The sequence below is a fragment of the Oncorhynchus nerka genome, linkage group LG28 (assembly GCF_034236695.1).
Source record: "Oncorhynchus nerka isolate Pitt River linkage group LG28, Oner_Uvic_2.0, whole genome shotgun sequence".
NCBI classification, from domain to species: Eukaryota; Metazoa; Chordata; class Actinopteri; order Salmoniformes; family Salmonidae; genus Oncorhynchus; species Oncorhynchus nerka.
In genome coordinates, this window is record NC_088423.1 from 60,815,861 (window position 1) to 60,836,905 (window position 21,045).

At 43.2% G+C, this 21,045-nt stretch overlaps 1 protein-coding gene across 2 annotated transcripts in view; it reads left to right on the forward strand.

The window, feature by feature from the left end:
* The first annotated feature begins 260 nt into the window (after positions 1-260).
* LOC115113464 (tetraspanin-4-like) overlaps positions 261-21,045 on the forward strand; it is an 89,099-nt gene continuing 68,314 nt past the window's right edge. The window contains exon 1 of one of the 2 annotated variants that reach the window (XM_065012966.1): positions 261-2,035. In XM_065012966.1, coding sequence (XP_064869038.1) covers positions 1,709-2,035 — 327 coding nt within the window. In that variant the 5' untranslated portion in view covers positions 261-1,708. The remainder of the gene's footprint in view (positions 2,036-21,045) is intronic. The other variant, XM_029641146.2, reaches the window with a different exon arrangement.

Here is a 21,045-nt window from a genome sequence, read left to right on the forward strand (position 1 = left end):
TAGCTTCTTGCTGGTATGTTATTAACCAAGGAGCAGGTCCTCTTTTGTGTGGGGTTAAGGCTCACGTGTTTGTGTGTGTCAAAGAGAGAGAGAGAACGAGAGAGAGAGAGAGAGAACGAGAGAGAGAGGGAGAACGAGAGAGAGAGAGGGAGGATGGGATGCAGGAAGCGGATTGGCTCAGCTCTGTAGTAGGGTGTGGCTATAGGCTGTGAATGACTGTTCCAACCCATCTCACTGTCAGGATTTGGGGACAGTTATCAAGGAGTAGAAGCGCTGAAATAGTGTGAGTGAATGCGAGACAATAAGCGAGAGAGGGAGGGAGGGAGAGAGAAAGAGAGAGAGAGGTGGGGAGAGAGAAAGAGAGAGAGCTTTAGGCAGGCTGGACGGTTGCTATGACACTGCAGTCTTTTTTTTTCCTCCAAGGAATGTGTCTCTTCTTCTTCTGGCCATGACCCTGGCGGATACTTTACTCTCGTTACCCACCCATAGAGAAAGAGGAGAAAACAAACGAACAGGCGCACAGAAGGGAGGGAGAAAAGAGGAGGAGAGGGAACCCTGCCCTAATACAACGCACTACTGGCTGGACTGTGGAAATTAAGGAAATGTGTCTACATCAGAAAGGATAGACAGAAAGGGAGGGAGGCCGAGGTGAAGAAGGAGAGAGGCAGTGAGACAAGTAGCAGGTAGACCTGCAAAACAGCAGCTGCGGGAAGGGGGGACAGAGGAAAGCAGAGAGGGGGAGTTAGAGAGGAGGAAAAAGAACGAACAGGAAAACCAGAGCGCTCACCTAATGGAAGCCAAAGATTGCTCTCCTCATTTCAGTTACCTATCCTTTTCTCGTGCATCTTTCCCTTCACTCATCCCCACACATTCACCCTCAGTGTTGTCTCTTGGTCTGCACATCTTCTCTCTTTTGAACTTTTCTGCATGTGAGGGAAAGTGAAGCCAAGACAATGAGCACTGGTGAACATTCAGAATAAATTCCAACTGGATGGAGTACTAGCGTGCGTTCTTAATGAAGAAGTGGTTCTGGTGTAAAAGAGACTGATTGGCTAAAACACTGTCGTCGTCAACAGTAGCTGTTTTCTCTGCCAGAGCGCACTTGCTCCGGAATTTCTAATGTTACCAGGTGTGACATATCACTCAGCCAACCGACCAGATTAGAGCAGTTCGGGTAGTGCCAAGCGCTCCTACGATTATGTGCGTGCGATTGATCTAAGATTAGCAGGAATTGGAAAAACGAAAGCTTATTTTTCAAGTGATAGACAGCTGTACAGTAGTTGTGGGATTCAGGAAAGGAACATAATAACGAACAGGTGTTGTAGGATTAAGCAAAGGGAAACCGGAATATACAGGTGTTGTAGGATTAAGCAACGTAAGAAATTTGAGGTGATGTGTTTTAATCTTAGCTGGTCTATCACTGCAGGGGCACAGTTGGACTACATGCCTGATCGTGCTTCAGTTTCTGTGGTGAAAACACTGTAGGCTGGTTAGCTTAGAAACTATTGGGAGCAGTTGCTGTTCCACATTACTGTCACCACAATTCTGATCACTTGTCCCCTGAGGACACTTTGTTTGGACTTTGTGTCTCTGTTCATGTCTTAAGTGACTTTTTTTGTGTGGGCTCTCAAAGACCACTTGAAGCTCTTGAAGGAAGGGGTTGAATTAAAACTTCAGCTGTCGCTAGCGTCTCACCTCCAGTTCGTCCATGAGGCGCTCGAGCACGGACGAGACGCCGTACCGGCGCAGTCCCTCACTGGACAGCAAGCCCGAGACGCCGCCCTTCACCTCGGGCTTCCACAGCTACAGTGGCGAGTACGAGTATAAACGTCCGCCCTTTGCGTTTGGCTTCCACACGGCGCCTGGGCCACAGGCGGCTAAAGGTCGCTACAACACCTCGCAGGGGAAGAAGTATGTGGTGTTTTACCTGGACCTCTCCTTCATCTTCCTCCTAGAGCTGCGGCGCTGCAGGATGGCTGAGGGCTGCATGAGGGGCCTGCGTTACGGCATGGTCTTCTTCAACCTCCTCTTCTGGGTGAGTCCAGCTTTTTGGTATTTGGAGTGTGTTTATGGTGGGGGTGTTTTTCAATGTGGCAGTCTTGGTGAGTCCAGTGTGTGTGTGTGTGTGTGTATGCGTGTGTGTCTGTCTAACTGTGTCTGTCTGTCTGTATAGGTGTTATATGAGTGATTGTGTGCGTGTGCTTCATTAAATTTAGTTTTTGTATTTCTATGTGGGTATATTTCTGCCTGTTTGTGTTCAGAAAATGCATGCGGAAACCTGTTTGTATCGCAACTATCACTTTATTTGAAATAGTCACTCTCTAATTCGTTATCCCATCTATCTTACTCTTTTGCAAAAGTGGCTGCTGTGAACTCGGTCCGTCTACGACACGATCCTATCTTTTTACACTTGGGGGCTCTTGACTGTCTGTGTCTGTTCGACCGTGTCAGTCTCACGACGATAACGTCCGTCCCCTCACTCCTTTTTGACGCCTGCACAGCTCTCAAATGTGACCATTATGCTTCAAATTCACAGCTCTTTCTCTTCTTTAGCATTCTCTCTCTACTCGCCCTTCATGACTTTCCTTTATCCTTTTCTCTGCATGCCCTGGGAATTTGGGTCTCTACAACATGCTGGTCCTATGGTCCCCTTTGACTAAAACTGGCAGAGCTCTTCAACTGGAAATTGTTGGCCTTTTGAAAGTCTGGAGCTAAATGACAGGGATGTTTGTTGTATCCTCTGTATATCCTCGCCCCCCCCCCCCCCCACCCCACACCAACACACAGCTTAAAAGGGGAAGTTCACCGGGAAAAAACATTAACACTTGCCTGGTCCTTTGTCAGTACCCAGACTGTTTTTAGGCCCATTGCTTGAGTATTTAGACGTAGGTAATAAGCTGATTCTACCCCTCCTTCCCCATAGAATGCAACGTCCCATGCAACGTCAAAGTCCGTCATAAACACCTCCCAAACACACCGCTCTGGCCACTTTATTCATGTATTATGTTATTTTCGTATTGAAATCCAAGAAGTGGATTCATGCGAGTCGGGACCTAGGTCGGCGTGGCTGAAGGATGTAAAGCAATCAATTTCCTGTTCTCACTCCCTCACAGTATTTACTGCCCTCGTCAAATTTGATTAGAGTAAAGAATGTCAGATTCGAGAACCAAGAGGAAATTGAAGACCTGCCTTATTTTCAGAATGGTACTGTAGTACCATATCGGTTTGAGCCGGAGTATACTGAGGCTGAGTTGTTCCGTTTGCGGGCTGACCGAGAGAAAAGAGAGACAGGAGCGAGCAGATGTTGAGGAAACACAGGCTCTTCCCAGAACGCACGGCCACTGCTGGTGCAGTTGCTGGACATACCAACAGACTTTTTCCAATAATGGAGAAAATAGAACATCAGACTGACGATCCAGCTGAAGATGGCGTGTGTGTACGTAACTAAACCACTACGATTTCTTGTCCCTCATCAATCCTGGTGTGTTGGAGACTTTCTTTAGAATGCCCAGGATCACCTTGGAAACGCCATGCCACACTTCACGGTCCAAATGGGAAGCTCTCTGAAGCGTAAGTGTTTTGGCCAATATTACTCACAGGGTATATTTATATTGCTCTCTAAGATGAAAATAAATTGCTGTATTTTCGAGTATCCTGCCTACACCCCATAATGTAACTGCCTACTGTAAGTCCCCTTCAAGTTTGTCTGACAATGACGACATGCTGGCTAGGTAAACAGTGTCTACAACGAGTGGATGTGCGCCATAGAAAAATAATGTCTGGGACACACGCACTTCAGAATCTGGGTCTACATAAACATGAATGTATATTACGAAACAGTGTAATAAGTATAAAGTCAATAGTGGTAGTAGAGGAGAATATGTTGCTTGCGATTGCCAGTCTAGCTTTTATACCAATAACATCCTAACTAGCCTGTAAACTCACAAACAAAAGGAAGACAAACAGCCTCACACTTGACCACTAACACCCTTTGAGCAGTGAGTTGGCTATACATTATTCAAGTATACAAGACCAAGAGAGCCATCAATAGCATTGTGGCAGGTAGCCTTTCGGTTAGAGTTTTGGGCCAGTAACCGAAAGGTTGCTGGTTCGAATCCCAGAGCCGAGAAGATGAAAAATCTGTCTGTGCCCATGAGTATTGCTCTTAATCTTAACTGCTCCTGTTAGTCGCTCTGGATTAGAACGTCTGCTACATTACGTAAATGTAAATATATTGTGCAATCATCAATACGGCTAATTATCCCTCGGCCTGTAATATTTTATGTTTTATAGGCCTAGGCCCATTTATTTTCTGAAATTCACTGAAGAGGATGGTCCTCCCCTTCCTCCTCAGAGGAACCTCCACTGCTGCCTATCCATGTGGTAGGCCCACCATTTTGTTAAACAGGCTGATTGCATTGGCTTTTTTTGTCCAGATTCCTATGACTAATCAATTTTACTTTTTAAGCTATGATCGATCAACTTGTCAAACTTGAAACCACTGATGATGACAATGGGATGAAACTCCTGTCACAGTTGTGATTGTCTATTCTATACTGGCCATTTTACTTTGACCTGTCCTGTTTTTAGGACATGTTGTTTGTTAACATGACAGCACATTTTTTTATTTGATTGCGTGCCATTTAGATTAGGCTATTTGATCGGAGAAGCATGATGTTAAAAGTGTCCATCTCATTACATTGTCAGACATTTTATCTCCAGCCTCTAAGCTACAGAAAAGGCCATATACTCTTTCTACCATATCCTATATCTGCTACATGATTTATCATAGATATTATTTTTGACGGAACGTTGGTGGAGAGCCGCAGCGATGCATCTCTCCAACAGCACCCTTGAGGGGAGTGCTGGAAATGGAGAAGCAAAATATTTTGCGCCCCCTGCCTTTGACCAAGTGGGCAGTGCTTATCACAAGGCAGCATCAGCGCTCACCCAAAAAGTCCATTTGCCACTGGTTGAGAGAAATTGTCATTGTTTTTAGGCAAAATTATGTGAGGTTTTATGTGTTGTTGGAGGTGCGTCTCGGTCAGTTTAGCTCAGAAAACGCCGCCCTCGTCAATCTGCAGCCATGTGCAGATTGACAGGATAGGCAGTAGGACAGGATAACATAACGCTAAGGATTGGGTAGAGAAGAGTGTCTGAACTGAAGACGTTCAACTTTAGAACCCGATTGGTCCAGCAGGCTGTCAAGTGACGGGAAGATTAACAGGTCATATACAAAGACCCATACTTCAAAGTTGACACACCAAACCTACCTCCCAACATCGCCCCGGTTGAAAAACCAGCCAAGGAGGAGCTGGTGGTAAAAACCATTCAGCCTAACTTTAGCTAGTCTAATGATGGCAGTGTAATATTGTGGCACGCCATCAGTAACGTCATGCAATCATTGGAAAATTCCAGAAAATGATGTCATGGCTTTAGAAGCTTCTGAAAGGCTAATTGACATCATTTGAGTCAATTGGAGGTGTACCTGTGGATGTATTTCAAGGCCTACCTTCAAACTCCGTGCCTCTTTGCTTGACATCATGGGAAAATCAAAAGAAATCAGCCAAGACCTCAGAAAAAAATTTGTAGACCTCCACAAGTCTGGTTCATCCTTGGGAGCAATTTCCAAATGCCTGAAGGTCCCACATTCATCTGTACAAACAATAGTACGCAAGTAAAAACACCATGGGACCACGCAGCCATCATACCGCTCAGGAAGGATACGCATTCTGTCTCCTAGAGATGAACGTACTTTGGTGCGAAAAAAGTGCAAATCAATCCCAAAACAACAGGAAAGGACCTTGTGAAGATGCTGGAGGAAACAGGTCAGAAGTATCTATATCCACAGTAAAATGAGTCCTATATCGATATAACCTGAAGGGACGCTCAGCAAGGAAGAAGCCACTGCTCCAAAATCACCATAAAAAGCCAGACTATGGTTTGCAACTGCACATGGGGACAAAGATGGTACTTTTTGGATAAATTTCTTCTGGTCTGATGATTCAAAATAGAACTGTTTGGCCGTTATGTTTGGAGGAAACGGGGATGCTTGCAAGCCGAAGAACACCATCCCAATCGTGAAGCACGGGGGTGGCAGAATCATGTTGTGGGGGTGCTTTGCTGCAGGAGGGACTGGTGCACTTCACAAAATAGATGGCATCATGAAGGGGGAAAATTACGTGGATATACTGAAGCAACATCTCAAGACATCAGTCAGGAAGTTAAAGCTTGGTCGCAAATGGGTCTTCCAAATGGACAATGACCCCAAGCATACTTCCAAAGTTGTGGCAAAATGGCTTAAGGACAACAAAGTCAAGGTATTGGAGTGCCCATCACAAAGTCCTGACCTCAATCCTATAGAAAATGTGTGGGCAGAACTGAAAAATTGTGTGCGAGCAAGGAGGCCTACAAACCTGACCTACAAGCCTGTCAGGAGACATGTGACAAAATTCACCCAACTTATTGTGGGAAGCTTGTGGAAGGCTACCTGAAACGTTTGACCCAAGTTAAACAATTTAAAGGCAATACTACCAAATACTAATTGAGTGTATGTAAACTTCTGACCCACTGGGAATGTGATGAAATAAATCAAATCTGAAACAAATCATTCTCTCTACTATTATTCTGTCATTTCACATTCTTAAAATAAAGTGGTGATCCTAACTGACCTAAGACATGGGAATTTTTACTAGGATTAAATATCAGGAATTGTGAAATACTAAGTTTAAATTGATTTGGCGAAGGAGTATGTGAACTTCTGACTTCAAGTGTATTTAGCAGTCTTATGGCTTGGGGGCAGAAGATGTTTAGGGTCCTGTTGGTTCCAGACTTGGTACATCAGTACCGCTTGCTGTGCGTGATGCAATCATTTCTATGGTAATGTGAAAGGTTCATTCAAATGATGCTAACTGATGTGGCTCATGCAAAGGAATGTATTTTCTGTCATTTCAGTTGAGTTGATTAAACAACCCACAGCACAGATTGATGGGTGCACTTCCTGCTTTTCCTTACTGCACGGCTCCTATGGGTACGTTTGCAATAGCCTGCAGTCCACCCATTATGACATCGTTGTCTTGAATGGGATCACCCGTTCTATTCAATGAGGGGATTAGATTAATCTGGCCTGGGCGCGTAGAATTCTGTGGGAAGATCTCAATTGCATACTCCTTGCGTCCTCTCTCGTCTCTTTGTTTGGCAATTCAATGCCGAGACACCAGTCATTGTTTATGTAATATTAAATATATCATTTTTTATGCATTTTAGTTAATTTTGGGAAATTCAGCATTTTGATATAAAAATACAGAAATCTAAATACTCAAACAATGGAACTAGAGACTGTCTGGGGTACTGACAAACAGCAAGGCAAGTGTTTTATAAAGGGCCCGTAAGTGTTTTGTGGTGAACTTAACCTTTAACGCCTGGCTGTTTGTTTATTACAACTGTCAACACTATAAACATACTTTCACAGACAAAAAGCATGCTCATTACCAGCAGACAGAAACTCAAACACACACGCACGCACACATGCTTTCTCTCGCTCTCTCTCATATAAACACACACTGCACCTAATACATTCTTATGAAACATATTTTCCTCATACACAGACAATAAAAAAAGGTCACAGCCAAGGTTATTATAGTTTGGGGTTTTGTGTTTGTTTTTATTTCTATTAGTTTTAATTGAAATTCAGTTTTATTTGAAATTCAGTTTAGTTTCAATTCGTCTTTTTCATCATTTCCATTTAGTTACATTTTTATAAAAACAAATGTATATTTCAATTTTATATTATTTAGTGTCAGTTTTTGTGTTAGGGACAGAAAGTAACCTATGCCTGTGAGGCTTTTGGGATGGATTTTGGGAGGATTTTGGGACATCACTTCTTGCCACTGTGGGGAAGTAATACATGAAGTGATGGGTCAGGTCATAGGTTAGGTTAAGATTTAAAGGTTTTATTTCAATTTTATTTAACCTGTTTACTGACTTGCCTTTCAGAGTCACTTTACTAGTTTCTATTTCGTTTTATAAAAACAAATGTATATTTCGAGTCATAAGTACAAAATCTTATTTACAATGACATCCTACTAGGGAACAGTGGGTTAACTGCCTTGTTCAGGGGCAGACCGACAGATTTGATCCTTGTCAGCTCGGTGATTCAATCCAGCAACCTTTCGGTTACTGGCCCGACGCTCTAACCACGAGGCTACCTGTCGCCCCAAAGGTAGACTCGTGTAATGTAATGTATGAAGTTAACAGTGGTAGTGGTTCAATTTCCGCAACATCCAGGAGCGTTGAAGCGTGACTCTAAACTTCTCGGCTGTTTTGGTCCCGTAGCTACCACGTTGTAGCAGAATGAAGCGCACCCGTGCACATGTGCAGATACTCTGTGTGACTGTGGGAAATCATCCCTGACTGGTTGAGTCAATGTTGTTTTGGCGTCATTTGCCAACGTATTGTGATGTGGAATCTATGCTGTAAAATACATTGGATTTATAAAAAGTAATCAACGTAGTTTTGAGGGTTACATGTATGTTAAATTTGTACCTTTGAAAAAAATGTCCGCTCTTCAATGTAATATCCACTATAAGAAAAAAACTATAGGCAGGGCAGCACCTCCTACTGGAGAGTTGAACTATCTACAGCAGTGGTCACCAACCGGTCGATCACGACTGGTCAATCTCCAAGGCTTTCCTAGTTGATCACCAAACATGTCTGTAAAACAAACAACGATAAAGTCTTGCATTCCAATTTTTAATATACGTTTCCCGCTGTTCGTGGTAGGTGCACTTGATTCAACAGCCCTAGCACCGGGAAGGCAAAGTGTTCCCAATTTGAACCATTTCATGTGTCTGAAAGTAGAACTCTCAGACACATGAGAGCAAATCAAGTGTACCTATAGGCCTACCGCTGGTCAATAACTGTGTCTGCACAGTTTTCTTCAGCCATAGACTGCAAAAAGAAGCCTCAAACGCACACCGAAGTTGATACTGTAGGATTTCGAAACTTTTAAAACCATGACTAGAGAATAAAAAGCATCTGTTTTATGTATAAGTTCATGTTTAAGTTGTTATCCAGCACTGTCAACACTTTGTTCAACGTTTTTATAAGCCGTAAAATGCGCATTCTCCCTACTTCGACACGCTACAACCAGCACTTCAGTGGCAGTGAATGAGTATAGCATAGTGTTAGCACAACTTTATGACCTTTGATCACATGAGTTTTGTTCATGCAGTCGACATGAGGTGCAAGTCGGACAATTGTCTTACCCACCCCCCCCAAAACTAAACTGAACTTATGGTGATTTTCATTTATTTTTTGTTACGTTTGGAGTCAAAGATAGTTTTTCAAACAGGATTGTTAATGATTTTATTTCAGTGTACTAAATAGTTTTTTCATTATTAGTTTTAGTTTACTATTGTAAAAATATTTTAAGATAATTCACAACACGGAGGACTAGAGGTCAAACGGGAATTAACAATCAATGGAAATAGTTGTTTTTAAGTTCTACATCTGTTTTAGAATCGGTGTAGGAGTTTCAGTCCTGGACTCATAGCTACATGTGGCAAGTTTTCATTGGTTCGAATGGTCTATACATTGACCTTTTAAAAAAAAAAATGTATTTCACCTTTATTTAACCAGGTAGGCTAGTTGAGAACAAGTTCTCATTTGCAACTGCGACCTGGCCAAGATAAAGCATAGCAGTGTGAACAGACAACACAGAGTTACACATGGAGTAAACAATTAACAAGTCAATAACACAGTAGAAAAAAAGGGGAGTCTATATACAATGTGTGCAAAAGGCATGAGGAGGTAGGCGAATAATTACAATATTGTAGATTAACACTGGAGTGATAAATGATCAGATGATCATGTACAGGTAGAGATATTGGTGTGCAAAAGAGCAGAAAAGTAAATAAATAAATAACCTTGACGCAGGATACTTGTTATTTGGCCATTGGCCCAATTTTACTGCAAGGAATTCTAATTGGTCAACCACAGACTAGGGTTGGGGGTTATAAATTGCATAATGTTGCTTTGTTCTGTGGAGAATCACTGAGGACAGGGACGAATGAAAATCTACTTCCCAGCATAACATCAATGAGTTGTTCTCTTTGAATAAACCTATATTTCTCTGTGTTATTGAAGAATAACATCAACTGATAACACTTGGTACCATGACCCGGATGAATTGGTCGTGACCAACAACAAGGAACAACTCATCAGCTGTGTGTTGACCCTGGGTGAAAGAGAGAGGGATGAGCGCAACCCACCATGGGAGTCAACTCTTAATCTCCTGATTGATGACATATTATATTCCTGGGTGAGTCTAGACCCATGTAATTTAAAAGAACCAAAGCAAATTAAAATGAGTGCATGCAATGAGTGATACGTATCTGGGATGTATAGGGGTTTGAGTCCTCTAGTTAAAGGTTTGAGTCCTTTTATTAAAGGTTAGTCCTTTTCTCTATTGAAGGTTTGAGTGCTTTTGTTAAAGCCCTATCAGTTAAATAAGCCATAATTGATTAAGGGTGTGAAACCTTCCTGTTGCATAGAAGTGAGTTGCTATTTGAGTAGCAATTGTTTTTTACATGTGTGGGAAATGTAAGTCTTGTGTGCTTTTGAAGTGAACACAAGTGTTTATGGTTAACCAGGCCCTGCAGAAACAATTAGTGTTCTAGAAGATAAGAGGTTAGAGTCCTCAAGGGGTTGTATGTATGTAATATATATATATGTGGTTAAATAAATATATAAGATATATATTATACAACTTTTGAAGTTAATGTAATGCCATTTTTAAGTGAGAAAACCACTCTGGAGAAGGGCGGAACGGCTGATACGGATGTGAATATAAAAGAGATTTTGAATTCACTGTCTAGTGATATAAAGAACCATTTCAAAGTAGAGGAGAGTAGGCACGAGATAATAAATTGATATTCTGTCATTGTTGACAAAGATGGAATATGTCTGAAATTCAAAACGCTTGGGGAAAAATACAGAGAATGTCTAACTCATTGACATTGCAGAGAGATATAGAGAGTTTGAGGGTTCTTGGTGAACAGATAAAAACCTTAAAAGGAGAAATTCAACTATTGTAGGAGGAGACACGGGTGAAAAAGTAAGACCGTACCCCCACCTGTGGGCTCTCTGTTCCCTCCATCTATTCCTCGCACTGAATTGCGCAAGGCAGATCAGGTTTCAAGCATCTGGTCAGCACTACCTGGCTTTGAGTCAACAGATTCTGACAGCGGTGACGAAACAATGTCTTAGGCCAACCAGAACACAGGCTGTAAAAAGGTACTAAAGACAAACCTCCAGTGATATGATTCACACACAAATCAGCATCTCCAAAACAGTTGGATGAATGGTCAAAGACTGAAGCATCCACGAGACGTGGGTATGAAGACGTGGGACCATTTGAAGCGATATAAGAAACTCTACAATCGATATCCTTATGATGGGTTACAGTTATTAGCCTTTGTTTTGAGCAACCGTGAACATGGCGTACTTGAAGAAAAGGTTTATAGAGCAGAGGTGGTTAGACACAGTGGGTTACCTGACATGGAAGATGGAGATGCACTCAATTCCTCCAAAAATGGGGCAGTCACCCATCAGTTGATGCAATCCATACACAATGATTTGCGGAAAACAAATTGTTTCCACAACTACTGACTGGGAGAGACAAAACTATGGCAACTTCATTTACAGGCGGTCACGACTGGACAGGGACATAAATCAACATGATAAACGAGCTGTCATCAGAGTTGTGCAGGTTCCACGTGAAACCGACATTATTCGTTCAGCAGAAGAGAAACCCGATGTATGTCATTATTGCGGGATTTCTGGTCACTGGCAACGAGATTGTCGGGAAAGGAAACCTGTCCTTATGAGGAATGGCCAGGAGAAGCAGAGTCCATCTAAGGGAAAATTAGAAACAGAACAACAGCCCCAACGACACAAAGCTAATGCAGAAATATAAGAAGCTCTTTCCGGCTCAGCAGCAGAGTTTGCTGGATGCCATGGAGGTAAACTAACAGACCCCCTCTTACATCCTATCTCAGATGGTGTACATATGAAATCGGATGGAATATATGTGAACATGATGGTTAACAACTTTTTTGTTTGTTGTTGTAGATATGAGTGCCCATATCTTATGCAAAACATATATGTCCTCAGTACACGGGCAAGAAGATGAGAGCTACAGGGGGGGATATGAAACAGACCAAACCATTATACATTTCTATTCGTCCAATGAAGAATAATGCAGGGGTGTGGATAGGTTCCTTTGAACAACCTATTTTAGGCCTTAATGTTATAATGCAACTTGACTCTCCACTGAACATCTCTGAAGGAAAGGTGATGTGGCAAATTAGACAACTGCAGGGCTCTACAGTTCAAAACCATCCTATTTGGACTGCGAAGAAAAACGAGTGTGGAACATTGGATATGGAACCAGTGTGCTTGACAGGTGTTGTCCCACCTTGCACAAAACAATATCCCATTAGCAAGGAAGCTATGGGCGCTACTAAAGTAGTGATTAAAGATCTATGGGACAGGGTTATAGTTGAAAAGACACATTCTGCCTCTAATAGCCCAGTATGGCCAGTGAAAAAAATCAACTATAGGAATGCAAATGGAGCCATCTCCTAGCTCACTCCCCTGTTGGCTGACACCTCAACCATTGTTTTCCTCATTATCACCTGCTCACTCTGGGTTCTCAGTTATTGATATGGCTAATGGGTTCGTCCATGGCTTGCCTTTTCTGTGGCTGGTCAACAGTATCAGTGGACTAGGACTCCTATGGGCCTTAATAATAGTCCGTTGATTTACCATCAGGCATTGCGGAGACATCTCCAAGATCTCCCTCAGATGTCATACAATATGTTGATGATATATTGTTGGCATCAGAAGATGAGGAAACACTTGCATGCCAAAGGCCATAAAGCTGTCCCTAAGAAGGCCCAACTCATGCAATCACAGGTTATCTACCTTGGTCAACTGGTCTCACAGGGAAAGATGACACAAAGTCGTACGGCTGCCATACAAGCTGCCAAGGAGCCCACTACTATTAAAGAACTTCTCTCCTTCATGGGATTGTGCAACTATAACAGATGCTGGGTGGACACCTTCGCCGAAATTGCACAACCCCTTAACGACCTCCTCAAGGGAGATCCTGATTCAAAAGACTCTGTAGCCTTCACGGAAGAACAGCAAAAGGTTTTTGGCAAGTTTAAACTAGCTCTGTCATCAGTGCCGGTTGTGGGCATTCCGGACTCAGGCCAACCGTTCACCCTCTTTGTTCCTGAAAAAGATGGCCATGAACTCAGTGCTGACACAAGACCACGGTGATTGTCAGAATCCTGTAGGCTACTATTCGAAGAAGCTGGATGTTGTGTGTTTGGGAAGGGTCTCAGAGCTATGCAGGCTACTTACGTCACTGTGTCGATGGTGGCATCGCTTGTTCTCGACCACCGTCTTACTATCAAGTGTCCACAATCTGTTCATACTCTTTTGACAATGAATCGAGCTGCACAGGTCACAGCTGCTCGTTGGAACATACGGTCAATTGTGTTGGAGGCTCCTAACATCATCATCCAACGTGGCAACCCATGTAATCCAGCTCCTCTGATGCTTCCTCCAGATGCCACATTACGTTGAACACGACTGTTGGGAGTCGGTTTTGGATCAGCTCTCTGACGGGTTCATTAAGAGTCACCTGTTGGAAAACCCTGAGTTGATCTTATACACAGACTGTTCAAGCATTGTGGAGGTGGGTGTGAAGAAACTAGGCTGGGCAACGGACAATGGGATAGTGACAGGCACATTAGCTGCAGGAACGTCAACACAGGAACTGGTGGCTTTGACAGAAGCACGCAAACAGGCGGAAGGAAAAACGGCTAATATCTACACAGACTCAAAGTATGCTTTCGGGAGTTACCCATGATGGTAAAACAAATATGTAACAGGCACACTGGGTCCAAAATGGGAAGGTCCTTATCAAGTTTTGCTCATAACGAGGTCGGCATATTAGGGAAATCTGTGTGAAATATCAATTTCTCTTGAAACGCGGACATGTTACTTTCACTTTTTTGTTTCCTTCGTTACAGATGATGAGAATCTACTGTCTGAATGCTGAAGCAATGTCCCTTAACCCAGGGACTGTACTTAAAACGATACAAGATCACTGGTGAAGTGTTCATTGGCGACGTCCTCATCAACCAGTGGAACAGAAGAAGAATAGGTCCTCACTACCGGCAGACTGTCAGAACATAATTTCTAATAGTTATCTATGTGGGACTGATACCAGTGTGGAAGAGCTGGTCACTTTTAAAGGACTATGTGAATGATTACCTTGACAATAGGACGATTTAATTTTTAAATTTTTTATTTAACTAGGCAAGTCAGTTAAGAACAAATTCTTATTTTCAATGACGGCCTAGGAACAGTGGGTTAACTGCCTGTTCAGGGGCAGAATGACAGATTTGTACCTTGTCAGCTCGGGGGTTTGAACTTGCAACCTTCCGGTTACTAGTCCAACGCTCTAACCGCTAGGCTACCCTGCCGCCGTTATTGTCTCGCAGACAAGTGAAAGATGTTTGAAATGATTTTCCTTGTGAGTTTCCTCCTAAGACAGGATGTGGGTGGTGTTTCCAATTCTAACACAGAGATGCAGGATGAGGGACACTCGGGCGTCAGTACGTTTCGAGCTCTTTCTCTACACTATGCCGCAGGCAAACATGGGGTACATGTGCTGAATGCCGTACTTACATTCCTGATAATTCTGAGGAAATAACTGACCTAATCCAAAAGATCAGGACTGAGGTCGCTAAACATCATTACAATCCAGATGATCCAGGCTTAGTCGTGTGGTTGTCTTTCACATTCGGCACATGGGGGAGTTTTTTGGTGAGCATGATACTTCCAATAGCGGGAGTTGTGTTTATTTTTCTTACCCTCATCCAGGTTATCAAGTGTGCTATTGCCCGATGTTTGTCTGCTAAAATCCGACGGTTACGTGACAGGGGATACCATAAGATTCATCAACCGTCTGCGTTATTGAAGAATAAAATCAACTTCTACCACTATAATGACCTTGGTTACAGCGAGGATTTTTGTCCTTTTGATGTTGAAAGCATGTTAAAAAGGGGGTTGTGTCAGGTGTGTGTCAAAGAGGGAGTGTATAAGAGAGACTTTGTGTGTGTGTGGCCTTTCTGGCACTAAGACACTCCACTCAAATTGAAATCCAATAAGCGTTCACTTACTCCGGGGCTAAATTCAGTTATCCTTATGTTAATCTTCCCCATTACCTTAACTGACTGAAATAAGCTTAATACATTCTCATTCTACCCTGGACTATTAGCGTCTTCTGAACTGCAGCGAAGCACAAGGGGTATATCAGTCCTTCCCAGACAAGCTGTAGAAAAGACAGGGAAAAAAGCGACCAGCCCCCAAATGTTGCCAAAATGACTTCACAGAAGAATTACAATAACAGTGGGCCTCCCAAAATACGTGAGGATGCACGGCGCTAATCATATAGCTTCGACAGACTCAGCGCAGTTGAGCCACAAAGGGCGCGCACACACACACACACACACACGCGTACAGTAGCAGCAAAGACCCCAATAAGTCACTTAATTACTATTACTATTACTATACTATCACTATGTAATAAATCTCGTTAGTGCGGACTTGGTGTACTCATACTGCGGGGACCCACGGGTGAGACCCAGGCCTTGTGCCACGAGGGTGCAAAAAGTTTGAATATTGTGCCCCCTCAGTTTTGTATCCCTATTCTGTCCCACAATTAGGCCCCCTCCGTCATGCCCAACCGATTTGTTGTGTATGCTTCATTCATGCAACTCCCTTGCATGCATCATACGTACGTCATACACATTTTACCGGTTGAAAAAAACTATTGGCTTTCGCAGTAGGGGGATTTGACTGTTTTGACTGTTAATTACTACCAACAAAAAAAAAAGAAGATGTTTCACCGCACAGCTGGATGGAATTTAGCTAACGTTAACAGATAGTTAGGTAGCTGAAATTATGGATATTAGAAAGCACAACGGCAGCATCGGATCAAAGCGGCGAGGAGAGGGAGAAGCCTGCCACAGAGACCAAGGCCGCTGAGCAGACGCTAATCACCTAGGCCAAGGCCGCTGAGCCGACGCTAATCACCTAGGCCAAGGCCGTCGAGCCCAGCAGCAAAGGCACCTGCACAACCATCTTGCAGCCTGGTGACACATGAGGTAACCAACCCGAGGAGGGGCCTGCAAACCTCCAAGATACCCAACCCGCCTGTACTGTGGGAGAAAACTGGCATTTTGTAACGTGTGGTTTAAAGGCAGAGAGTGGCTGGAATATTCCTGCAAGGAAATACAAGCACACGGACACCCCCGCTCCAAGCAAATGGCAAAGAGTAGTGAGCAGTAGTCTGAAAGAATATGTGGTCGAAAACAACAATGGGCCAGCAAGAAGAGGATAATGACAGGGAGTGCAAAAGACTGTTTTTCAGCACTCTGGATGCTGTACTGGGAGAAATGTCAGCGAGATTTAACAAACGAAACAGCCAACTTGTTGAAGCCCTGTGTGCCTTGCACCCAGAGAATGAATCCTTTATGGATGTGGAAAAGGTGAGACCACTGCTGGACTTCATCTCTGGAGATTTTGTGGCAATTGAGTTTACTGTCGCACGCCAGTTTCTACAGACTGAAATAGCCCAATCTGGAGAAGAAAATTGGACTAACATTATGCAGAGCATTTTGGATAGATACCCTGGGCCTCTAAACAGCTATGCTTACTATGATGATGGCATTGAAGCTGGAATTAACATTTGGAGCATCCACAGCAATTTGCAAGAACTCTTTTTCAACGTTGAAAAAATGTATTCAGTGAGCACAGACGGAGCATTGAACACCGTGATTCTACACCTGCATTGCTTGCTGTTTGGGGTTTTAGGCTGGGTTTCTGTACAGCACTTTGAGATATCAGCTGATGTACAAAGGGCTATATAAATCAATTTGATTTGATTTGATGTTGCACAGCAGGAAAGCACATGCTGATTCAACTGGCATTTTGAGAGGGATCTTGCAAGCAAATTCCCTGGGGAGTGGAACGAGAGATTTCTGAGGAGGTTGAACACAGCACCAAGGAGGCTGCAAATATTTTGAATCTGGGTAAGAACAGGCAGCCTGGCTGGCCTGGTATTGTTTTGTCATTTGCTAGCTTTTGGAAAAGTGTGGCAAATGTCAGAGGCATAGACGTGATTTTCTTTATTGGCAGGTCTACTGCTTGGTTTCTGTGATGTGATAGGATTGGAAATGTTTGGTTTGTAATATAATGGGGTTGTTTTTAATGTTTTTATATAGTAGAAGAGGTGCTCTGCATTACATTGATGAGGGTAGGCAGACCTTGACCAATGGTTGAGTAACAATGTAGCCATAGTGATGCTATAAACAACTCGTTGCTATAGAATACACATTTCTCTTATCATACGCAGCATAGTACGGCACTCTTGTGGGAAGACAGCTTGGTACTTGTGTCCAAGCTCCATTGTACCGATAAATTGTGGTAGTGCATTGCACATTATTGTTTGCTTTCCGTGATTGGAAATACATTGTATTGGCATGTGGAAGTGTTATTGCTGCAATTAGCAACTGTTTTGCATTGCATTGATGGGTATCATGCGTGTAGTGTTGTCGTAACTTGCCATCTCTCGAGACGGTTATGCATTTTGTATGTTTGTGAAGCGGTGCAGTGTCCTGTATTCTTGTGACTAGACAGCCGTGCGTGGCTGCAAATACATTGTGTGTAATTGTACTCTCGATTATTATCCATCCTGTGTTACCGGCAAGCGAAAATAGTTGTGCCACCTTAGTAATTTCTGATGCCCCCTTTCCGAGTTAATCCTGCTGCCGGGCCTGGTGAGACCCAAATGGAGAGGAAGACAGAAAGAGAAATGGAGTATGGGAAAACGAAAAAAGAGAGGGATTGAAGTTCCAAGTACTCAAAAGTGTTTTTGTTTTTTTTGTTGCCTGTGTTATGTAGGTCAGAACCCAGCAGTCTACAGGATCCATAGGCTCCCAATTCCTGGAGTTCTGTAGTTCTTAGCTCCACTCTGTCTTCCTTGATTTAGTCAGATCAATGGGAATTTCCCTGCCTTGTGAGCTGAGTTTCCCCTGGCCTCCTCCAGACCATTGTTCATATTCAGTAGGAACATACAGTAACTTGCATTGTAGCTCAGGCTTATAGACCGCAGTTTGCTACTTTGGTGGAGGTTGGTATGTGTGATGTATGCATCTGCAGCTGTATGTGTTTTAAGCCAGTCTCATGAGAAGTAAGACAAGACATCTCTGCACTGCGTTCATCCACCTCTGGCCTGCTTGCCTCCCTACCACTGAGGAAGTACAGTTCCCGCGCAGCCCAGTCAAAACTGTTCGCTGCTCTGGCCCCCCAATGGTGGAACAAACTCCCTCACGACGCCAGGACAGCGGAGTCAATCACCACCTTCCGGAGACACCTGAAACCCCACCTCTTTCAGGAATACCTAGGATAGGATAAAGTAATCCTTCTCACCCCCCTTAAAAGATTTAGATGCACTATTGTAAAGTGGCTGTTCCACTGGATGTCTTAAGGTGAACGCACCAATTTGTAAGTCGCTCTGGATAAGAGCGTCTGCTAAATGACTTAAATGTAAATGTAAATGTAATCTCCTGGGTTGCATTTGTAAAGTGGAAATGTAAAAAATGTATAGAGATTGAGTGCATGTTGCAACTGTGGATGATTTTACATTTTCATGTATCACTTATGCTATTGGCAAACCTGGTCTTCCTGTCCCTAGTCTACTTATACATTTGTTAACATGCACACTCACACGACACCATTCTATATACTTTCGGCCCGTCATTGGACACTGTGCTATCTAACCTCCAAACGAGCTTCAATGCCATACAACACTCCTTCCGTGGCCTCCAACTGCTCTTAAACGCTAGTAAAACCAAATGCATGCTTTTCAACTGATCGCTGCCTGCACCCGCATGCCCGACTAGCATCACCACCCTGGATGGTTCCGACCTTGAATATGTGGACATCTATAAGTACCTAGGTGTCTGGCTAGACTGCAAACTCTCCTTCCAGACTCATATCAAACATCTCCAATCGAAAATCAAATCAAGAGTCGGCTTTCTATTCCGCAACAAAGCCTCCTTCACTCACGCCGCCAAGCTTACCCTAGTAAAACTGACTATCCTACCGATCCTCGACTTTGGCGATGTCATCTACAAAATGGCTTCCAACACTCTACTCAGCAAACTGGATGCAGTCTATCACAGTGCCATCCGCTTTGTCACTAAAGCACCTTATACCACCCACCACTGCGACTTGTATGCTCTAGTCGGCTGGCCCTCGCTACATATTCGTCGCCAGACCCACTGGCTCCAGGTCATCTACAAGTCCATGCTAGGTAAAGCTCCGCCTTACCTCAGTTCACTGGTCACGATGGCAACACCCCTCCGTAGCACGCGCTCCAGCAGGTGTATCTCATTGATCATCCCTAAAGCCAACACCTCATTCGGCCGCCTTTCGTTCCAGTACTCTGCTGCCTGTGACTGGAACGAATTGCAAAAATCGCTGAAGTTGGAGACTTTATCTACCTCACCAACTTCAAACATCAGCTATCTGAGCAGCTAACCGATCACTGCAGCTGTACATAGTCTATTGGTAAATAGCCCACCCATTTTCACCTACCTCATCCCCATACTGTTTTTATTTATTTACTTTTCTGCTCTTTTGCACACCAATATCTCTACCTGTACATGACCATCTGATCATTTATCACTCCAGTGTTAATCTGCAAAATTGTAATTATTCGCCTACCTCATGCCTTTTGCACACATTGTATATAGACTCCCCCCTTTTTTTCTTTCTACTGTGTTATTGACTTGTTAATTGTTTACTCCATGTGTAACTCTGTGTTGTCTGTTCACACTGCTATGCTTTATCTTGGCCAGGTCGCAGTTGCAAATGAGAACTTGTTCTCAACTAGCCTACCTGGTTAAATAAAGGTGAAAATAAATAAATAATAATAAATAAAAGTATACCAGGTGTGGTTCCCTAGCGCATGAAAACTGTAAATAACAGGGTATTTTCACATTCTACATCACATTAAATGCTAGATTGCAGGCAATAATGTCTTTGACTCGTGCTGCCGCATCACAATATAGTTGATCGTATGGTCTTGGATACTGCACTAACACTCGACCACTCTGGCAGGTACCAGAATCTGTTTTTTGCACAGATCAGAGTACCAAATGTTACTACACAGAAAAAAATTACGCAACATGCAACAATTTCTACGATTTTACTGAATTACAGTTCATATAAGGAAATCAGTCAAATAAAATAAATTATTCCCTAATCTATGGATTTCACATGACTGGGAATACAGATATGCATCTCTTGGTCACAGATACCTTTATCTCCTTCACATAGAGTTGATCAGGCTGTTGATTGTGAGCTGTGGAATGTTGTCCCACTCCTTTTCAATTGCTGTGCGAAGTTGTGGATATCAAAACAATTCAAATGTTATTGGTCACATACACATGGTTAGCAGATGTTATTGCGAGTGTAGCAAAATGCTTGTTAGTAGCGGGAACTGGAACACGCTGTGGTACAATGTCGATCCAGAGCATCCCAAACATGCTGAATGGGTGACATGTCTAGTGAGTATGCAGGCCATGAAATAACTGGGACATTTTCAGCTTCCAGGAATTATGTAAAGATCCTTGCGACACGGGGCAGTGCATTATGGTGAAACATGAGGTGATGGCAGTGGATAAAGGGCCCGACAACGGCCTCAGGATCTGGTCACGGTATCTCTGTGGATTAAAATTGCCATTGATAAAATGCAATTGTGTTCATTGTCCATAGCTTATGCCTGCCCATACCATAACCCCACCGCCACCACAGGGCGTTCACAACATTGGCAGAAGCAAACCGCTCACCCACACAACACCATACTGCCATCTGCCCGGTACAGTTGAAACTGGG